Source organism: Phocoena phocoena, chromosome 4, assembly GCF_963924675.1.
Source record: "Phocoena phocoena chromosome 4, mPhoPho1.1, whole genome shotgun sequence".
NCBI classification, from domain to species: Eukaryota; Metazoa; Chordata; class Mammalia; order Artiodactyla; family Phocoenidae; genus Phocoena; species Phocoena phocoena.
Window position 1 is genome coordinate 64,111,786 of NC_089222.1, and position 19,752 is coordinate 64,131,537.

A 19,752-nucleotide genomic window follows, 5' to 3' on the forward strand; every position below is an offset into this window, starting at 1 on the left:
TGTTGGTGTCCAACTCTTTAGGCTGAAGATGCTTGAATTGTCTTTACCTCTACATGGAAAACAATAGTGAGACTGTGTCCCTGGCCCATTACACCATGCTCTTGAGGCATTGTGCAGTGTTATGTTTGCAGCCATCTGTGCCATGTGTTGCTTAGCCAATGAATCATTCAGAACCGTCTGGAAGATATGAAGGCATGATTAGATTTTAGTACATCTCTCTGGATACTGATTTCTGTGCTTTCAGCTTCTTTTGAAGTTAGTAAGAACCATGTACAGAAGGGAAGTGCAAGAAAGGAATACTATATTCTCTTTTTCTTCCAATTTTTAAGCAATCTTTTAAGAAAACCCAACCTACCTGTTCCTAATGGAATTGAGTGCCAAAGGGAAGAAAAGGTAGCAATTAGAAGTGATTATAGAGCTGTTATTTATAGCTACTAAGAAGCCTTGTCATAGTACAGGGCTGATGGAATGATTGCTTCTCATTTGTCAGTCAAGAAAGACGAAAAGTGTATAACATATCGCTGTTAGGCTCTTTATGTCAATGTTTGTCTGACAAGTTAAAACATACTTGAGTAAGATGCTGAGTAGTTTCAAACAAATATTTGTTTTGATATGCTTAAGCACATTACACTATTTCTGCCCTTATTCATTATTTCTCTGTAGTAAAAATTAAATTGTCTGTTGCTGTATACTTGTGCTCCACTGAGGTTTCCTGAAAGTCAAGTAACAGAAACTTTAAAAATTTTTTCTTTAAAAATCAAGATGAGAATTCTGGGGAGCTTAGAAAATGATAGGAGAGTAATAGAAATAGCTTTGCGGCATTTGACAGGCACATCAAGGCAGGGAAAATAAAAACTAATTATACTTATTCATAATCTGCCGTTGTTATAAGACTTTCACATGATTACAAGTCACAACCTCTAAATTCTTTCAGCACTTATGGCAGCCTAAGAGATAGGACATGAATTGGTAGCTGGCTGAGGACTTTAGCTGGGAGTCTTGTAGGTAGAATAATGATATTCCTTTGGAGGAAGGCATACGTATCATTAAGAAATAAGACACAGAATTGCTCATGATAATTTTTCTTCTCTTTTCTTTTCTTCTCTTTTCTTTTCTTCTCTTTTCTGATTCTCAGAACAAAACTGTGAAGATGATTTTCCCACTTTTATAGGATAACAGTATTAATATAGGAATCCCCAATATGCTTGTCTATACAAACTTTTAAAAGCTGGAAGGGAGGCAGTGTAGCGTAGTTAAGTGGAAAATCATGGGCTTTGAAGTAGACAGACTGGATTCGAATCTCAGCTCTGTCATGTATTAGTTGTATGATCCTAGGACAAGTCAGTTTTCCTCGCTGAGCTTTACCTGTAGAAATGGAAAAGATAATATCTATCGTACAATGGTTTGAGGCAGATTAAATAAGACAATTAACTAACATGTAAACATTCCTGACAAATAGAGGATGTTCTTTCGTGTTAGTACCCTTCCTCCTACCCCTTGCCTCTGTACTTGTTTGTGCAAAGGCTTTATCAACAAAGAACGCTCAGGTGAAGTTAAACAATATTTGTCAAGGACTTGCTGTGAACTTCTAAGCTATGTGGTAGAAAGAAAAGTACTTGAAGACCTTTTCCTTTAAGGAACCGATAATCTGTACAGGGAGAGAAAAATTGCATATAAAAAACAAATATGTAGCATAGGAAATTAGAGAAGAGAAAGATTTTTTTTTAGACTGGAATAATCAGGAAAGGCTTCATAGAAGATGTAGGAATTGATGAAAATAGAGGCTGCATAGGTGTATAATACATTGTGTAACATTATTTTTGTTCTAAACAGAAATGTTCTTCAGCTACTCTATAACATAGAAAATTGATTCTTTTGGTCCTCAGTCTAGTTATCTTAAATTTGAGTAATTTGAAATTCAACAAATAGTAAAAATAGCAATATTTTATTTGAATTCTCTCTGTACACTATATATAAAACTTTCCATTTAATTTTTAAAGGAAGATATTTAAATTATTCTTAACAATCTAAAATATCCAGCCTACACAAGTCTCAGAGAAAAATGCTCTTTGTTCTAGAATGGAATGGTCCCCCAGAAAAAGCACCGATATAGCATAGCATATAGATATCTAAAGTGAACAAAACAAACTAAAATTGTCTATGTGCATAACAAAGAAACATGTAGACTAGAGGGACTTAAATGGTAATTTAAGGATCAGGAAAGATTATATGCATTTTTAAAATAATGTGGACAGAGAACTGGTCTTAATTATTAAATTTATTAAATATTCTTAAAATATAAATATGTATACATATATGTTTATATGGATGTGTGTACTCATGTACATGTCTGTGTTTTCTTGAAAGGGGTGTTTGTACTCAGGCCCCATGTTACTGTATCATCATGGAATACTGTGCCCATGGACAACTTTATGAGGTTTTGCGAGCTGGCAGGAAGATCACACCTCGATTGCTAGTAGATTGGTCCACAGGAATTGCAAGTGGAATGAATTATTTACACCTCCATAAAATTATTCATCGTGATCTCAAATCACCTAAGTGAGTTCTGGAGCTAATTTTTCAGCCATTTTGTTTTATTGTTTTGAAATATGGAATTTTATCAACCATAGTTGAAGCTTTTGGACATCATATTTTCAGTTCAGTTTAAATTAGCACAGTGGATAACTCTATTTGCATGTTTGGGGGATTATTGTTAACCTACTTACCTATATGGCAGATATGTCCAGGCACCTGACAGTAGTTTTCCCTTTTTGTTGCCTTTTAATTGTACAACTATGAAACAAAATATATTAACTAAAGTATTCACTTTCCATCATCTCAGATAATTAATGCCAGACTTTCCCATTGGAAGGCTTGACTTGTTTTCCCAGTGTGTTCCCCCCAGAAAACCAATTTTTTAAAAACTGAGTTTCAGAAATATATACAACAGGATAAAAATGGATAAGAAACAGAGGCAAAGAGAAAATAAAAACATTAACTAAAGCTTGTTCACAAAATGTATACCATAAGATTCTGTACAGTTGTTAGAGGTGGCTTATGAATTTGGCTTTGAGCTTCGTAGAGTCTAAGCAAAGAAGGAAACAAGGTAACGAGGTTCACAGTGCTCATTAAATAATATAAATTGGTTATTTAAGAGAAGCAGATTGGCATATCCCAATGATCTGTGTTGTTCTAGGGTGTGATGGCTTAGGAGTGAATATGATTTGAACCTAATACATTTTTAGAGGGTGTCAAATTCAGAACCAGGCAGATCCATCTCCTGACCCTAAACATGGTCCTAAAGTAAATCGCTTGAGGAAATTGGATCCCAACGATTACAGGTGGGGAATTTTGAAGTGTGTCCATATTTCATTGGAGATCAAAGAAGCCTAACTAAAAGAATTGTGGGCTGACTCACATGATAACTTCTTTTTGAAAGGGCTATTTTATCTTAAAGATTATGAGTTTGGAGGAACTAAGGTGATTGGCAGTGGAAAGAATCAGAATGTGTGAAATTCCTTAAAAATGTATTGACTTAAATAACTTTGTCTGTGTTACACATAATAAAAAAAAATCTTTAAAAAAAAAAGAAAGAAAAGAAAAGAGAAGCAGTAACCTGTTTTCAAAGTGATTCTTTGGCTACCAATAACCACTTCAAAAGGAATGTTTATTCAGTTCCCCAAAATGAATGAAGGAAGGAAAGGAATTGATTAAATGGTATACTTCAGTGTAGCTCCTATTTTTAAACATTATTTTCATTATTTCCCACCACATTTTTGTTTAGAGAAGCAGAGAAGAATTCATCTTTATCCAAAAACATATTTGCATAGTGCTTTCATGGTTTACAACATTTTAAAATATCCATGATCACATCTGCTTTGATCTTAGCAAAAATGTATGGAATAGATGTAACAGATATCATTTTATATAAGAAAATCTAGAACTCAGAGCCCAAAGTCATGGAGCTAGGACTTGAACCCAGAACTTAGCCCACAGACCACTGCATTCTCCCTCATCATGTGAAGATGAGGGATTCACAATTAATCCTGCCTCTTCTCCATGGAAGATACAAATCTGTCCTTGATTATCAACTTCAAAGCAGCTCTTATTTATCACCATAGTTCTCAACAATGTTTATTATAGTCGTTAGCTCACTGAACAACCTTCTCCTTGCTTTACTTGCAAATAAACTTTATTACAGTGTTCATTCCTTCTGTTCACATTTTCCACACAATCTGTTGCTTTTGTCATCCACTGCATACACATGAAGTACACAAAATACTTGCCGAAGACCTCTTTTCGGTACGCGGGCCTCTCACTGTTGTGGCCTCTCCCGTTGCAGAGCACAGGCTCAGCGGCCATGGCTCACGGGCCCAGCCGCTCTGCCGCATGTGGGATCTTCCCGGACCGGGGCACGAACCTGTGTCCGCTGCATCCGCAGGCGGACTCTCAACCACTGCGCCACCAGGGAAGCCCCCAAAGACCTCTTTGAATGGCCTCCTTCTTAACCACCTTGTTCTCTTTAAGAATTAATTTTAGGAAATTCCCTGGCAGTCCAGTGACTGCCCCGGTTCAATCCCTGGTCAGGGAGCTAAGATCCTGCAAGCCAGGCAGAGCGGCCAAAAAAAAAAAGAAGAAGAATTAATTTTAGAGGAAGAATTCAGGAAATTTTAGCATATGTAAATCACATGCTACTCTCTTTAACTCTTGTCATTTAAAAATTAGAGCAGGCACTTCCCTGGTGGTCCAGTGGTAAAGAATCCGCCTTACAATGCAAGGGACGTGGGTTCGATCCTTGGTCAGGGAACTAAGATCCCACACGCCGCAGGGCAACTAAGCCCGTGCGCCACAACTACTGAGTTCGTGCACCTCAACTAGAGAGCCTGCGTCCCGCAAACTAGAGCCCACGTGCCCTGGAGCCTGCGCGCCACAGCTAGAGAGAGAAAACCCAGACTCCACAACTACAGAGATGCCCACGTGCCGCAACGAAAGATCCCACATGCCTCAATGAAGATCCAAGTGCTGCAACTAAGACCTGATACAGCCTAAAATAAATAAATAAAATAAATCTTTTTAAAAAATAAAAATTAGAGCAATAAGTTTGTTATCTAGTAAGTCTTTCCCTCTGCTATCAGTACCATCCCGAACCTCCAGCAGCCTTGGCCTCTTTGGGTTCCAAGCTGACACTGAGAAGACAAAGGTCAATCTGCTGTAAAGAGAGATTTCATTACCTGCGTTAAATCCTTAGGCTGTGTGACCCCAACTTTGTCTCAGAAGCCTTCACGAAAGTCCCAACGTTGTATCTTTTCTAGTCTCCTCCCATGGCTCTTCCCTCTTGTCATACTAACAGGTCCCATAATGAGCAGAACAAAAGAGGCAGAAGAGGAAGCTTCTAGTGTTTTTCTTACTAGGAGCTTATCACCTTTTTTTACTTTCAGCGTATATGAGACCAGCAATTCTCCAGTTATCTCACATATCCCATGATATTTTAATCCTTACGCATTTTCACCAAGACTGACATGATTAAATCAAAATTTCTAAATTATGTAAATTTTATATGTCACGTACAAAACCAGGGTTAAGATGTGGATGAAGGTATTTTAAAGCAATCATAAGCAATGAACTGTTTGGTAAAGAGCCATCTGACATTGGCGGGGAGGGGGGCAAATGTCAAGTTCCTAGTTCACATAGAGGAGGAAGGAGACTGAGAAGTTTTCTGTTTTCTAGCCGCCTCAATTCTGATACTATTTGAGTATTAAGACTTCATGTTAAAATTAAGTCTGTATATCATTAAGCCTCTGAAACCCTAACTCATTAACATTTTAAAGTTCTAAACAGGTTATTTCAAGTGAATTCAGTCTAGTGTGTGTGGATGCTAATTCTCTGGATTTGACTGGCACTAGATTTTATTCACTTTAAGGCTAGCAAAAGAAGTTTGCCCCAAGTCACAACCCAGATCACTGTAACCAGTATAACATGACTTGTGTGGAATCTACCTAAGCTTAAATTTATTCCTGCTTTTCCTTATCAACATTAATGGAATCCCAGCATACTTATTAGCCTTTTATAATAATGAATCCCTTGTGTCATGGTGCCATGCATGATTTTAGTTGGCCATCATTTAAACAGTGTTTTAAAAGAAGTGTTTTTCCTGTTGAGTTGTCTGAGACCAGCAAGGATGAAAACCAATGTTTATGGAGATGGGTGCTTTACATATATTACCTCATTTAGTTCAAATGAAAATCCTATGAGACCATTATTACAGACCCATAATCCCTCATCCAAAGCTCTTGGAGTCAGATGATTTCAGAAATGTAACATAGGGCATTTACCTTACACCCCCAGCGAAGTCTGGGGCCACATCCTATGATCAGCCACATTCATAAATCTGCAGCAAAACCTTTGACAGTCGCACAAAGTGGGATAAGTTGAGTTTGCTTTATATATATGAAAAAATATTTATAAAGAATTTTTGGAGATTTTTGAATTGTGGATAAGATACTGTGACTTGAATTGTCTCCATCTTACAGATGAGAAAACTGGCTTAGAAGAATTAAGTAATTGGCAAAGGTCACACAGTTAGCAGTGGTGGAGGCAGGATAAAACCAGATGTAGAAAGCCCACTATGCTATGCTACCTCACAAGTATGAATGATGCTGTTTGTGGTGTGTAGCTAATGCCCCAGTAGTACTGGAACTCGAGAGCTGAATTCTGCAAGGTAGGAGGCAGCAAACAAAATCTTCAGTTGCCAGTTAGTCGTGCTTTTCATTAATACTAACGATCTGGATGTTTTCTTTATTTCTTTTTAAAGTGTTTTAGTGACTCACACAGATGCAGTAAAAATTTCAGATTTTGGTACATCTAAGGAACTTAGTGATAAAAGTACCAAGATGTCCTTCGCTGGCACAGTAGCATGGATGGCGCCAGAGGTGATACGGAATGAACCTGTCTCTGAAAAAGTCGATATATGGTGAGTGGTGCCATCTGTGCCAACCAGAAAGCCTGTTCCCACTTTCACCCTGTTAGCGCTTTCCTCTTTCAACACGTCTACTTTCCCAAAATATTCTTTAGTATTACTCACTTCTGGTTGATTTCAGTCTCATATAATCTGAGGTACTACCCAGCATGATCATCACACCTGGTAAGAAGGATTGGGGGAGAAGGAATTAGGGTGAATATCCATTCAGTAAGTCATCAGTTTGGGGGACTCCCAGAGAATATGCTGAACTTTCTGGAAAACTAAAAGTTCACTTTATATAGCCATTTAGTATAAAAGTCTTTCTGAAATATACTACATAATTTTCACCTTCTTTAATAAAATATGTTGAACAAAGTTTACCTATTCTTGGTGACTCAGACCATCATTGGGTATATCAGTGATGTACTTTGCTGTGATACAGTTATATGATTTAGACCTATTTGAGGTGTATGGGGCTGTTTGCCCTTTTATTAAACAGCCCTGATGGGCTTTATTTTTTTGGAGGGGGAGTTAATCTTTATTAACTTTTCCTCTGAGGTTACAAATCTCTGCTATTAACAGTATATTTCCCTTGGGACTTCCCTGGCGGTCCAGTGGTTAGGACTCCACGCTTCCACTATGGGGGTCACAGGTTCAATCCCTGGTCAGGGAACTAAGATCCTGCATGCTGCGTGGCCTGGCAGAAAAAAAAAACAAAAACAAACAAAAACAAAAAACCTGGTATATTTCCCTATAGTTGTTTTTCTTCCATTCTTAATATTGGCTACTAGTAACTTTTAGACTTAAAACCAAAAAAATAGCATATGTTAAAATTGCATGTAATTTTAGAGTAAATAAGATAAAGTAGAAATGTGGGATCATTTGTAATTTGGGTAATTATTACCAAAGTGTCCTCATTAGGGATTATACCAATTTATGTTCCCAAAAGAAATGTGTAAGAGTGTTTTTTCAGTCTCAGCAATAAAATGTGTTAAACTTTGGGATTTTTTTGCCAACCATATAGGTAAACAAACAGTGTCATAGGTGCAGTTTTAATTTGCATTCCTCTTCTAATATTATAAATAAGGTTGTACATTTTTTCATATATTTATGAACCATTTGTAATTTCTTATTTGTGAACTACTCTAATCCTTTACTAAGCTTTCTGATCTTTTATTCTCATCAATTTACAGGAGTATTTTATATATTAAGGAGATTATCCTTTTGTGTATATAAATTATAGGTACTTTTCACTTTTGTTGTTTTTCTTATGGTGGAAGTTTTTTTCCACAGCAAGATTTTCTTTTAAGCAGTTTGATTTATCAATCTCTCCTGTTATGGCTTCTGGATTTCTTAACTAGAAAAGACTTCAACATTCTAAGATTCTTTTTTTTAATTTCCATGTGTTCTTTGACGACTTTTATGATTTCGTTTCTCACATTTAAATCTTTGATACATTTAGAATTTACCTTGATGTAAGATGAAGTGTAAATTTGTTTCCCCAATTCTCCCAACAGCATTTATTGAATAATCGATTTTCCCCACTGGTGTGAGATGTCACTTCTCTCATATGCTCAATTCTTATATGTTTTGGGTCTATTTCTGGATTTCTATTCCAATCCAATATTCTGGCTGACTATTGATCACCAGTGTTAATTATTGAAGCCTTATAGTATGTCTTAATATCTGATAGTATTGGTTACCCCCTCATTAATTTTCTTTTTCAGAGTTTTCCTGGCTGTTTCTATTTTTCCTATAACAATATTAGAATTTTAAAACTGGGCATATATTCGATTGAATATTAATAAATGAATAACTAAAATACAAGTCAGTCTTTCTGAAATGTCTTTTATACTTGTTCCCGGTGCTACTGTAGGTCTTTTGGAGTGGTGCTTTGGGAGCTGCTGACAGGAGAGATCCCATACAAAGATGTAGACTCTTCAGCCATTATTTGGGGTGTTGGAAGCAATAGCCTACACCTTCCAGTTCCTTCCACTTGCCCTGATGGATTCAAAATCCTTATGAAGCAGACATGGTAAGAAATATGTTTCTCCCAATATTCTCTTTTACCTTCTTCCTCAAAACCATATTTAAAACTCTCTAAACTATATTTAAAACTGCAAGGAAATCTCTAACGTGTATTTGGAGTGAATAACCTTACTTTGTGTAAAGTCTAGGAGACTTGGAATTTGAGAACTTTGGGTTTAAATACTTGCTCTGCCCCTTTTTATCTGTGTAATTTTGGGTATGTCATCCAAGTATCAGTTTTCTCATCTGTAAAATGGGGGTAACACCTACTCATAGAGTTGTTGTGTTATGATTAATTAAAAGTTATAAATAAAGAATTTGGTGTGATATCTTAAAATAGTAGGCCTTAGTAAATGATAGCTATCATTACTTTACCAGTCCTAAGGGATAATTATTATAATACAGATCCTAGAGATTTCCAGTTCATCATTAGAGGTATCTCATAATTACATTTTCCTTTTGCTCTTCAGTACATCAAAACTGCCTGAGACATAGCCACACATGGAGTCAAAAATATTTTTTATAAAGTAGAGTAAAATCTTCATCCTCCTGGACACAACTTCTCTAATGCACAAGCTTTTTTTTTTTTAACTTTTAGGCAGAGTAAACCTCGCAATCGACCTTCTTTTCGGCAGACACTCATGCATTTAGACATCGCATCTGCGGATGTACTTGCCACCCCACAAGAAACTTACTTCAAGTCTCAGGTAAGTCTGGAAACTGTTCCAGGTGCTGCTAAACAGACAGGAAACTCTCAGTGAGAAGGAGTAAGGGTATTCTGATTCTGATAGCAATTATATAACTCTACTCATTGTGAAACAATAATGATACCTAACACGCATGACATTTTTAGAGTTTTTTAAGCCCTTAACATATATTATTCTCTTATTTGAAGATAGCATGTATTAAAATATCATCTTCCTAGTGGGTTCTGGTGAAGTTGTTGGAGAGAAAAGAGGAAAAGAGGATATGAAAACTGTATGTACATACATTTGAATTAGAATTACTGCTGACCTTCATGAAAATATTGCTTTCCTTAAAGTTAGAAAAGCTAAAGTACAGAGGAGGAAAATTAAATCCCAGAGAGAGCCCGTTGATTAAATTAGGCTTTTCACTAACTTTAAGTGTGTCACCTAGTAGCACCAAATAAAATATAATTTAATGTATCTGTTAGCCTTTACTCCATTACTGTCCCAAAACTTATGGCTTAAAACAATAAGCTGTTGTTTAGCTCATGATTCTGTGGGTTTGTAATCTATGCTGGGCGGTTCTTCATTTGGCTTTGACTTGGGATCACTCATGTGTCTGCAGTCAGTTGCCAGGTTGACTGGGAGGCTGGCTGGTTCCAGATGGTCTCATTCACAAGTCCAGCGATTAGCTGGCTATTAGCTAGAACACCTCTGTTCTCCTCCACGTGGCTTCTTATCCTTCAGCAGGCTAACTTGGGCTGGTTCACATGGTCTGCTCAGGGTACCAAATGCAGCAAGAGAGCAAGCCCCAGCGCACACGTGACTTTCCAGCCTGTGTGTGCATTGTGGCTGCTAATGTCTCATTGGCCAATGCAAGTCACGGGCTAACCCAGATTGAGAAATAGATTTCACCTCTTGACAAGAGAATCTGCCATCACATGTTGTAAGGCATGGGTGCATTACTGACAAATTTGTGACCATTAAATAAAAATGCTGTAAATGGCATAAGGATCAGTGGTCTAACCACTGTCAAGATGGATAGGGAGTTGTGAGGGATCAGTATACATGAGGTCCTTACTTACCCCTACCAGACCCAGGCAATAGCAAAAGGAGTAAAATGGGATGAAACTATGGCTTTTGAAATAATTGTGATCATCTTAAATTATAGCTTTATGCTTATAGAATTTTAAATATAGTATTACCTAATTTCTTCTCATACAGAAGAAATTTCTTCTCACTTTGCAAAATGAATTTTTGCAAGATGAATTCCATCTCTGCATTGACTTCCAGTATGATTTCAAAGATTCATTTTCAGAGAATTTCTTCTCAGAGAAGAAATATTATTACCAATTAGTGTCTCAGTCTACTCCTAATAGCCCCCAACTCCAATGGGTGATGAGTTTACCTACCAGGGAAGTATGCATTGACAGCAAACTGGACTGGGAGGGGCATCATCCCTGGGAGTTAAACAAGTCCTCCAATATGCTTTATTACCTGGCCCGACCAGAGGCTTGGACTACTTGCTTCTCTGGCGTCTGATAAACAGAGAGATATCCCGCCCATCAGATATTGGGGAATATCTTAATTAAGGAACAAGGTCTTTGCAGTTTCTAAGGAATAATAAATCAGAGACCTTTCCTCTATTGCCTGAAGTTCTAACATGCTATGACCCACAAACTTAGCTCTCCCCACACTGTCTTTGAATAGTCTGGCTTGCCCCTATAGTTTTTTAGTGTTTCTGGGGGATTCTTATGTAAGTAAAGTGTTTGATTTTAGAGAAAATAAGAGGATAACTTCATGACATTTCCTATGTTCTTTGATATGCATTCAGGTAAATTCCCTTAGAACTATTAAAACTATTGCCTATCTATACAAATACATGTAGGTATTGGTTACTGGATTAGAAATCTTTCATATATTTTCTTTTGTTAAGAAGAAGACTTAAGTCCTCTTGTGAAATGAAAGAGAATAATAGTGAGTACTCTCTAGGAAATTTTTCAGACTTTAAGATATGGTTACAGTCACAGCGTTGCTTCCTTTACAAGAAAACTATACGTACCACAATTTTGAAAAGCAATTTTTGGTGAGAATACTAAGCCACAAGCCATTGAGAGTATAACTGTACATACTTGGAAGACATCAAATTCTAAACAGATGCTACTTGTGTGCTCCCAGAATATCACTTCTGAAGCCAGCACCACACTTTCTGAATACCCACCATATATATAAAACACTGTGTAGTGCAACTAAGTCCCCACAGTTATTATCCTTACTTGTGTAAATTCACTTTTATTAATCTATGCAGCATTAAGATTAAACTCAGAGAAGGTTCTCTGAGAGCAAGAGTATGAAAAGGAGAGGAAGGGGAGGAAAAGGAATAGAAGGGAAAAACAGTGCATTGGACATCTTTTAATATTCATAAATTCTACCACATTTTTCTCCCAGCATAAAATTTTACCTCTCCTTAAATAGTTCAAAGTACCCTTGCTAGTTCCTAAAATCTTTCAGGTATTTACAAGCTGATTTGTTTCTGGGTCTGAAATTCAGACTATCTCTGGCTAATGATAATAAAGTATTGGGTTGGCCAAAAAGTTCGTTTGGGTTTTTCCCGAATGAAAACCCATCTTATGGAAAAACCCGAACGAAATTTTTGGCCAACCCAATATTTATGGACTAACGAGGTAGGTACTGGGAAAAGTAACAGATTTTGAGCCTAAACCCCTGTCCTGTGACCTTGGATAAGTCACTAAATTTCCCTAAACCTCAGCTTACTCATCTAAACAATGAGGATAACCATATCTTCCCTTCCTTGTGGAGTTTTGGTGAGGATCAAATAAGATAATAAACATGCAAGTGCATTATAAACTGTAAAGAACTGTTTGATTGTTAAGATATTATTATTCACCTCCCACAAAGCTATAAAAAGTAAGCCTCCTTGGAGGTGTTACATTCTGGATACTTTTTCTTTCTTTTTTTAAGACCCATTTATCCTTGTTTTTATTATTAGAAATGGGAAAATGGTTATTTACTGGTTGCTAATTATAAAGAAGATGGGCTGCTATTTGAGGAATGGGTATTTAATATATGTGAGAAGCACTGGTCTTTGAGTCTGGGGACCTGGATTCTGGTCACCATTACACCATTAATGTGGATGAGTAATTGGATGCCATTGGGCCTCTATTTTCCCTCTATATATGGCAATGTCTGCCATATATCTCAGACATGTTTATAAAAATCTAATAACTAAAGTCCTTGGTATTTGCTGCTACTATAGAAAGGAAAAAGTTACATAGGAAGCTAGAAATAAAATTACCTAGGACATCTCAAACTCTAATTGGGAATTTAAGATTGAGAGTTTTTTTAAGTCATGTTATTCTGTATAATCTACAAACATAAAATACATCCTTTTTACCTGTACAATTTGATGTGTTTTGGCAAATATATACACCACAAACAAGATACAGAATATTTTCATCATTCCAATTTTCTCCACGTCCTTTTGTATCCAGTCCCTTCCTCCCAGCCCCAGTCCTTGCTAAAAAGATATCTGTCTTCTATTCCTATGGTTTTGTATTTTCCAGAATGTCATATAAATGGAATAATATGATATGTAGGCTTTTGTGCCTGTCTTCGTTCACTTAGCATAATGCATTTGAGATTTGTCCATGTTGTGGTACATATCAATAATTCATTCCTTTTATTGCTAAGTATATGCCACTGTAGAGATTCTGGGTACTTTTTCTGATGAACTCCTGAGATGGATAAGATGGCAGCTAGGGAGCTCCATCCACAATTAAATTCCTATTTAAATTAAATTCCTATTTAATTCCACAATTAAATAGGAATTAATTGTCTTTTGACTTTATCCTCCCTCAATGGGCAAGAACTAGTTTTTTAGCACATAGTTTTGCTTTTCGATAGCACTTTTATACCTGCGGCCTCGCCTCCTGCCTGCTGACCAAACCCTTTCCTCATCAGTCATCCATCAATGGTTATTAGCTGCTGGTCGCCACCTTCCCCCAGAACTGTCAGTCAAGAATGCTGACAAGAGCCCAGCTGACGCCTTCCTGAGAGAAAATGCTTCATCTGTTTCTCATCAACAGCACATGTATAAGGAAACAGCATATATAGAACAGATGAACAAAGCAACCAATTTCAGTACAATATTAGATTCTGCCAAAGCTATTGCTTCATTCCTAGACAATAACCCATTTCTCCAAGTAGGCAAATATTGCTCCTGGTATTCAATTACATTTGGTATGAGTTTTTAAAAAACATTTTAGCCTGGTCCCAGATCCCAGCTGCTAGGTACATCACGTGCCCTGCTTCTGAGCTCTTCCACAACCCTGTGTCTTTGCACCATTCTAGTTTCCTTTTGAGTGCCACCATGACCACCCAGAAATTCAGGGGCTGGGAGTTGCAGAGACAGATAGCTCATTATAGGGCCAGACTCTTCTACCTTAAGAGTAATTTCATCGGGGGCTTCCCTGGTGGCGCAGTGGTTGAGAATCTGCCTGCCAATGCAGGGAACCCGGGTTCCAGCCCTGGTCTGGGAAGATTCCACATGCCGCGGAGCAACTAGGCTCGTGAGCCACAACTACTGAGCCTGCGTGTCTGGAGCCTGTGCTCCACAACAAGAGAGGCCACGATAGTGAGAGGCCCACGCACCGCGATGAAGAGTGGCCCCCACTCACCACAGCTAGAGAAAGCCCTTGCACAGAAACGAAGACCCAACACAGCCAAAAATAAAAATAAATAAATTTTAAAAAAGAGTAATTTCATCATGAGCAAGTAGGCGCTTAGGCACAAGCTGGTCACTTATGTGGGGAGACAGTAAAGAGGACTCATACCAATCAAGATTTGGACTTGACAACCTCTAAGACCTTTCTGACTCAGAATCTATGTTTTCCCACTACTTAGCCCCTCAACATCCTGCTTCTCTATTCCTCAAGCTAGGCTGGAGCTGGCTCAACTTCTTTTTTTACTTTATAAAAATTGTGGTAAAATATATATATAATTTGCCATTTTAACCATTTTTAAATATACAGTTCAGTGGCATAAATTACATTCACAATGTTATAAAACTGTCACCATTATCTATTTTCAAAATTTCTCACTACCTCATTAAGCAATAACTTCCCATTCTGTCTTCCCCCACAGCCCCTGGTAATCTCTGTTCTACTTTCTATCTCTATGAATTTGCCTATTCTAGATATTTCATGGAAGTAGAATCATACAGTAGTTGTCTTTTTGTGTCAGATTGGTTTCATTTAGCATGTTTTCAAGGTTTATCTATTTTGTAGCATATGTCACAACTTCATTCCTTTTTATGACTAAATAATATTCTACTATATGGATATACCCTATTTTATTTATCCATTGATATATTAATTCAGCTTCATTTTGACACATATTATGAGAGAGAAGAGAAGCAAGGTTTGGTTACAAGAGCTTCAGTCTGCTGATTGAATAACTGAAAGACTGGAGAAGACAAAAACCTTCTAGATGTTACAGCCTTTCCCAGGCCTTATGTGGGTTATAAAGAGGATTCCATTCATGACAGTAACCCAACTGTCACTGTATTTTTCCCTTACCTGCTTACACAGGACTTAAGTACCTTGTGAAGCACTCCGTACTCCCTCCCTCCACCCTACAAGCAGTTTGGGGGAATCCCCAGTAACGAGTCTTAGGGGGGGATCTCAAACAGCCTCATATTAATGTCTGCCCTACTTTCCAGTGACTCTGGCTGCAACAGCACTCTTCCACCAAGCATCTTCTGGGTATTACTTTATTGGTTAGTACTGTTTTCTGCTGAAAGGCTGTAGTCCCCAGCTGGCATCCAGTGGATGCTGCCGTATCCTTAAGGCAGTGCCATCACCCACCAGGAGCTGCTATTTTATGGAGAAGCTCTGGACTTCTCCATAGTCCAAAGTTGCACGTTGTTCTGTTTATGCAATGAATTGTTCCTTTCCCTGTTGAGTTACATTTTGTTAAAAGTCGCAGAATAGTGCTGATTATGGCCCAAAATTTTACAGATATTAGTGGAACAAATGGGAAATGCCTCTCCACTCCTATGTTGATGGCTTTGTTATAGGTCAAGATCACACAGGATTCCTTCTTCCCTCATATTTTCTTTCATAGACTCCTTAATCTCTGTGCAAATTGGCTTCAGCCTGCCCACCTCCATTTCTTAGTTATGCCCAGAAATGTCTAAATTGCAGATTAAGTGCAAATTGGAACTCCTATTACATAAAGATTCTAAGTATAGTGATGGAACTCCAAAATTAACATCTGGGGAAAACACATTATTAATCAGTACCTGGTGTTTTCCCACAGAGGGAACTTCTTTTGGGAAATCTACTTTCTTAATAAGTTTCAATCTTCAGAAGGTTTTCTTTAAGTTTCACATTCCCGTAAGCTAGATGTCAGGAGGTTTATTTCCTCTAGAATTTAAAAAATCCGATCTGTGATATCTGATTCCTTACTGCCAGAGGGAGGTATTCCTTTTCCTGGTCCCTTCTTTAAGTGCTGGAGTAGAATCTACTGACATGTTTTTCACAAAAGAGGATGCTTTAAGGCCCACATTTGGCCCTCTCCCTTATCCTTCTTAGGTCCAACAACTCTTGATTTTCATCTTTGGCCTCTTAAAGCTCAAATGCTCTTCCTACTTCATGACTTTGATCTGATGGCTGAGAGAACAGCATTACCTGGGGCTCAGCCAAACCTGCATTTACTGCTTAGATACAGTCAAAGACTGTTACCAAACAATGGACAGTGCATTCTAGAGCTCCGCTCTTTGATGACGTTGGCTGTCAGGTTTGATGCCCGAAAGTCAACTGACTAACAGAAATGTCTCCCCAATGGTCAGTCAACATATATACATGTGAAGATCTAACGTATTATAAACAGATAAGTAGGATGACCGCTTTCTAAATAATTGCAATATAATTTCCTCTATAAAAATAAATGAAGGACTTCCCTGGCGGTCCAGTGGTTGAGACTTTGCCTTCCAGTGCAGGGGGTGTGGGTTCGATCCCTGGCTGGGGAGTAAGATCCCACATGCCTCGCAGCCAAAAAACCAAAATGTAAAACAGAAGCAATATTGTAGCAAATTCAATCAAGACTTTTTTAAAAAATGAGAAACAGCAAATTTGGGGAGAAACTTCTGTAACTTCACAACTACTTAAGCATAACTTCTTCCATGATCTAGAGAGATCATTTTTAACATGAATCTGAAAGTAATAGAATAGCTCTAGAAGAAGATGATACAATTAGAAACATTTGGTTACATATCTAGCCTTCACTAGAAATTATTTTAGATAATCTCATTAGCTTCTTGGGATAGTAGTGTGTACATAATTTGAGGAAGCATCTCCTTTAGCTGCTTTTCTAGAAATGGTCTGTAGACTATATTCCTGCAGAGATGTTCCTACCTCCTAAAATTTAGATAAATTGGTCTGAAATTCAATGCCCTGTGGAAAGTCCAATGTCCTTTTTAATACTTCTGTGAATTCCTGGGAGATTTATAATTTCATGGACACTTTGACTCTGTTTGCTTGGGTCCCCATTCCTGCCATCTTTTGGTTGTTCCTTTATCTTTTTCCTGTCTTTGACCTAAGCATGAAGTTCAGCACCTTTCCTTGATTTAAAAAAACAAAACAGAACAAATAGAAACACTCATCCGAAGTCAAGGTGAAAGAGGCTTTACTAAAGGTTTAGGAACTTGGAAGAGGCTTACATTTTGAACAACTTAAATCACACATTAGATATCCATCCCTCTCCTAAAATTTTTGTCAGACTACTAAAATGTTTGGCCGTGCTCTTTCTCCTCCTTCCCCTTCTCTCTTTTCTTTTCTTTTCCCCACCTCCAAATTCCCGTATAATTCCCCATATTTTTATCCCCATCTCCTGCTGTTCTTGCCCCTTGGATCTTCTATTCCAAATATTTTCTCAAGATATTTTCATAAACAAAGCCTAGGAGGAATTCTGGTCCAAATGTAAAGACGATCATATTGTCACTGACACATGCTTGTACCATATGGTTATCAGAGCTGTTCTTTCTAGCCAGGCTCTCTCAGCCACCATCCTGACTTAAAAGTGAGCTCTTTTGTTCCAGAGATGATGGCTAGCATGCCAGCTATGATGTTTCTTTTGGTTAGTACTGAAAGAAAATTAGAAAAGACAGCACTGAGTACTGGACTAAATACAGAAAATGGGGTGAGGAGTGGGGTGGGGTGTGCAGATACACTAGCATGAGATATTTTGCTATCAAAGAACATTTATTGAACATCTATTCTATAAGGCTCTTTAGTAGAAGCATACAGGGGGGAAAATCTTGTACATGATCCTATGGTTATATCAGGGATTAAAACTCCTGGACTATTAACAAAATCTAATTTGTCCTTGCCTAGGCTGAATGGAGAGAAGAAGTAAAAAAACACTTTGAGAAGATCAAAAGTGAAGGAACTTGTATCCACCGATTAGATGAAGAACTGATTCGAAGGCGCAGAGAAGAGCTCAGGTCAGCTGATGTCTCCTACTTCACCTCTTCTCATTCCCAGGTCTTCAGATGTTAGCAGGAACCCTTGTTGTGAATCATTTCATTTTCTACACACCTTGCACTTCTGCTGGTTATTGTTATTCTCTTTAAAAGTTGGTCCTCCCTTATATCACTTTTTTATCGTCTCCCCCGCCCCCACCTCTGTTATCCTCCTTTATTATATCTCTGCAACAAAGATTCCTGGAGCAATGCTATTTGTTTATTCAGCCGCTGTCCTAGGTAACATGAAAGGTCAGAAGTTTATAAGATGTAGTCCCTGGCCTCAAGAGGCTCATAATCTGTCAAGGGATAGAACACATGTTCTCAGATAACCACTAGATTAGACAGGATCTGTAGTGTGGATAAGTATAAATGAGTGATGAGTGACCGTGCTTTAACTGCATATTTCCCTTAACATATATTATACTGTATTCTTATTAGGATATTGCCAATACTGCACAGACAAAGGCTGTACATTATACATAAATTGCATTCAGTTTTATCTGTAGCCCTCCTGGCTATCCTATATGGCTGGATATGACCCTTAACAATCAACTAAGTGGAAAACTCGGATTTCCCATCTCCCACTCACTCTTGTCTGAGTCTTTGCATCGGACAAGGGAGTCTTAAATTTAGAGGGCCCTTGGGCAACTGCTTTTGAGATAAACCACCCTGTTCTTGTTTCATTAGAGCTGACCTTAGTTCTCCCTCACATTCATCAGCTTCACTGCTTCCGTGTTTTCTTTGATAGGCATGCTTTGGATATTCGTGAGCACTATGAGAGGAAACTTGAGCGGGCTAATAATTTATACATGGAATTGAGTGCCATCATGCTGCAGCTAGAAATGCGAGAGAAGGAGCTAATCAAGTATGTATCCAGACCACTGTGTCCTGACTGATTTGGGTCTATCCTTTGGCTGAAATGTACTACTCGTCCAGGTTGCTGCTACTCAGAACTGGCAGCTGTTTTATTCGTCCACCCAGCATTCCTTAGGGCATGTGCCGGGCACAGGTCCCCGCCCCGGTGAGGCTTACAGCTGAGTGGAGCTGCCACAGAGCTGGTTCTAGGGGACTATGCGCTTGACAAGCCTTTGCAACTTCAACCTGCCGAATGGCTCAGGAAAGGGGTCCTCATTTCAAGAAGAGCCTGGTGTGGATGCATGGGAGCTTACTGCCCCCTGGGGAAGTAAGGCAGCTGCTGCAAGCGGTTCAGGGTATTCCTGAGAATGGTGAGAAACCCTGGGGTCCTGACTAAAACAGCAGCTGCTGAAAACAAGTAGGACTTCAGCCACTGCTGTGTGTCTCATGAGGCACGTTGGGGACAGGAGGGTTGGCCTCCAAGTCCATCTGCGACCTGAAGAAAAAAATGAAGTCAGGTTAATTTGAATTTTTTTTTTTTCCTTTTTAACCTGAAGAGCCGCCTTGCTATTCTTCAGATAGCCTGTATCTGTTAAGTGTGGCCAGAATCTCTGGGTGGAGTTAACCTGTGAAAACATTCTGCCCAACTTTTCTGTCTGCGGTGAATGAGACATAGCTTT

The 19,752-nt window shown here is 38.2% G+C and overlaps 1 protein-coding gene across 1 annotated transcript in view; it reads left to right on the plus strand.

Moving 5' to 3' along the window:
* The window catches only part of MAP3K13 (mitogen-activated protein kinase kinase kinase 13), a 129,264-nt gene that overhangs the window by 97,605 nt on the left and 11,907 nt on the right, over nucleotides 1–19,752 (plus strand). The window contains exons 4-9 of the mRNA XM_065876197.1: nucleotides 2,368–2,559; nucleotides 6,812–6,970; nucleotides 8,835–8,993; nucleotides 9,585–9,693; nucleotides 18,087–18,196; nucleotides 18,966–19,082. Coding sequence (XP_065732269.1) covers nucleotides 2,368–2,559; nucleotides 6,812–6,970; nucleotides 8,835–8,993; nucleotides 9,585–9,693; nucleotides 18,087–18,196; nucleotides 18,966–19,082 — 846 coding nt within the window. The remainder of the gene's footprint in view (nucleotides 1–2,367; nucleotides 2,560–6,811; nucleotides 6,971–8,834; nucleotides 8,994–9,584; nucleotides 9,694–18,086; nucleotides 18,197–18,965; nucleotides 19,083–19,752) is intronic.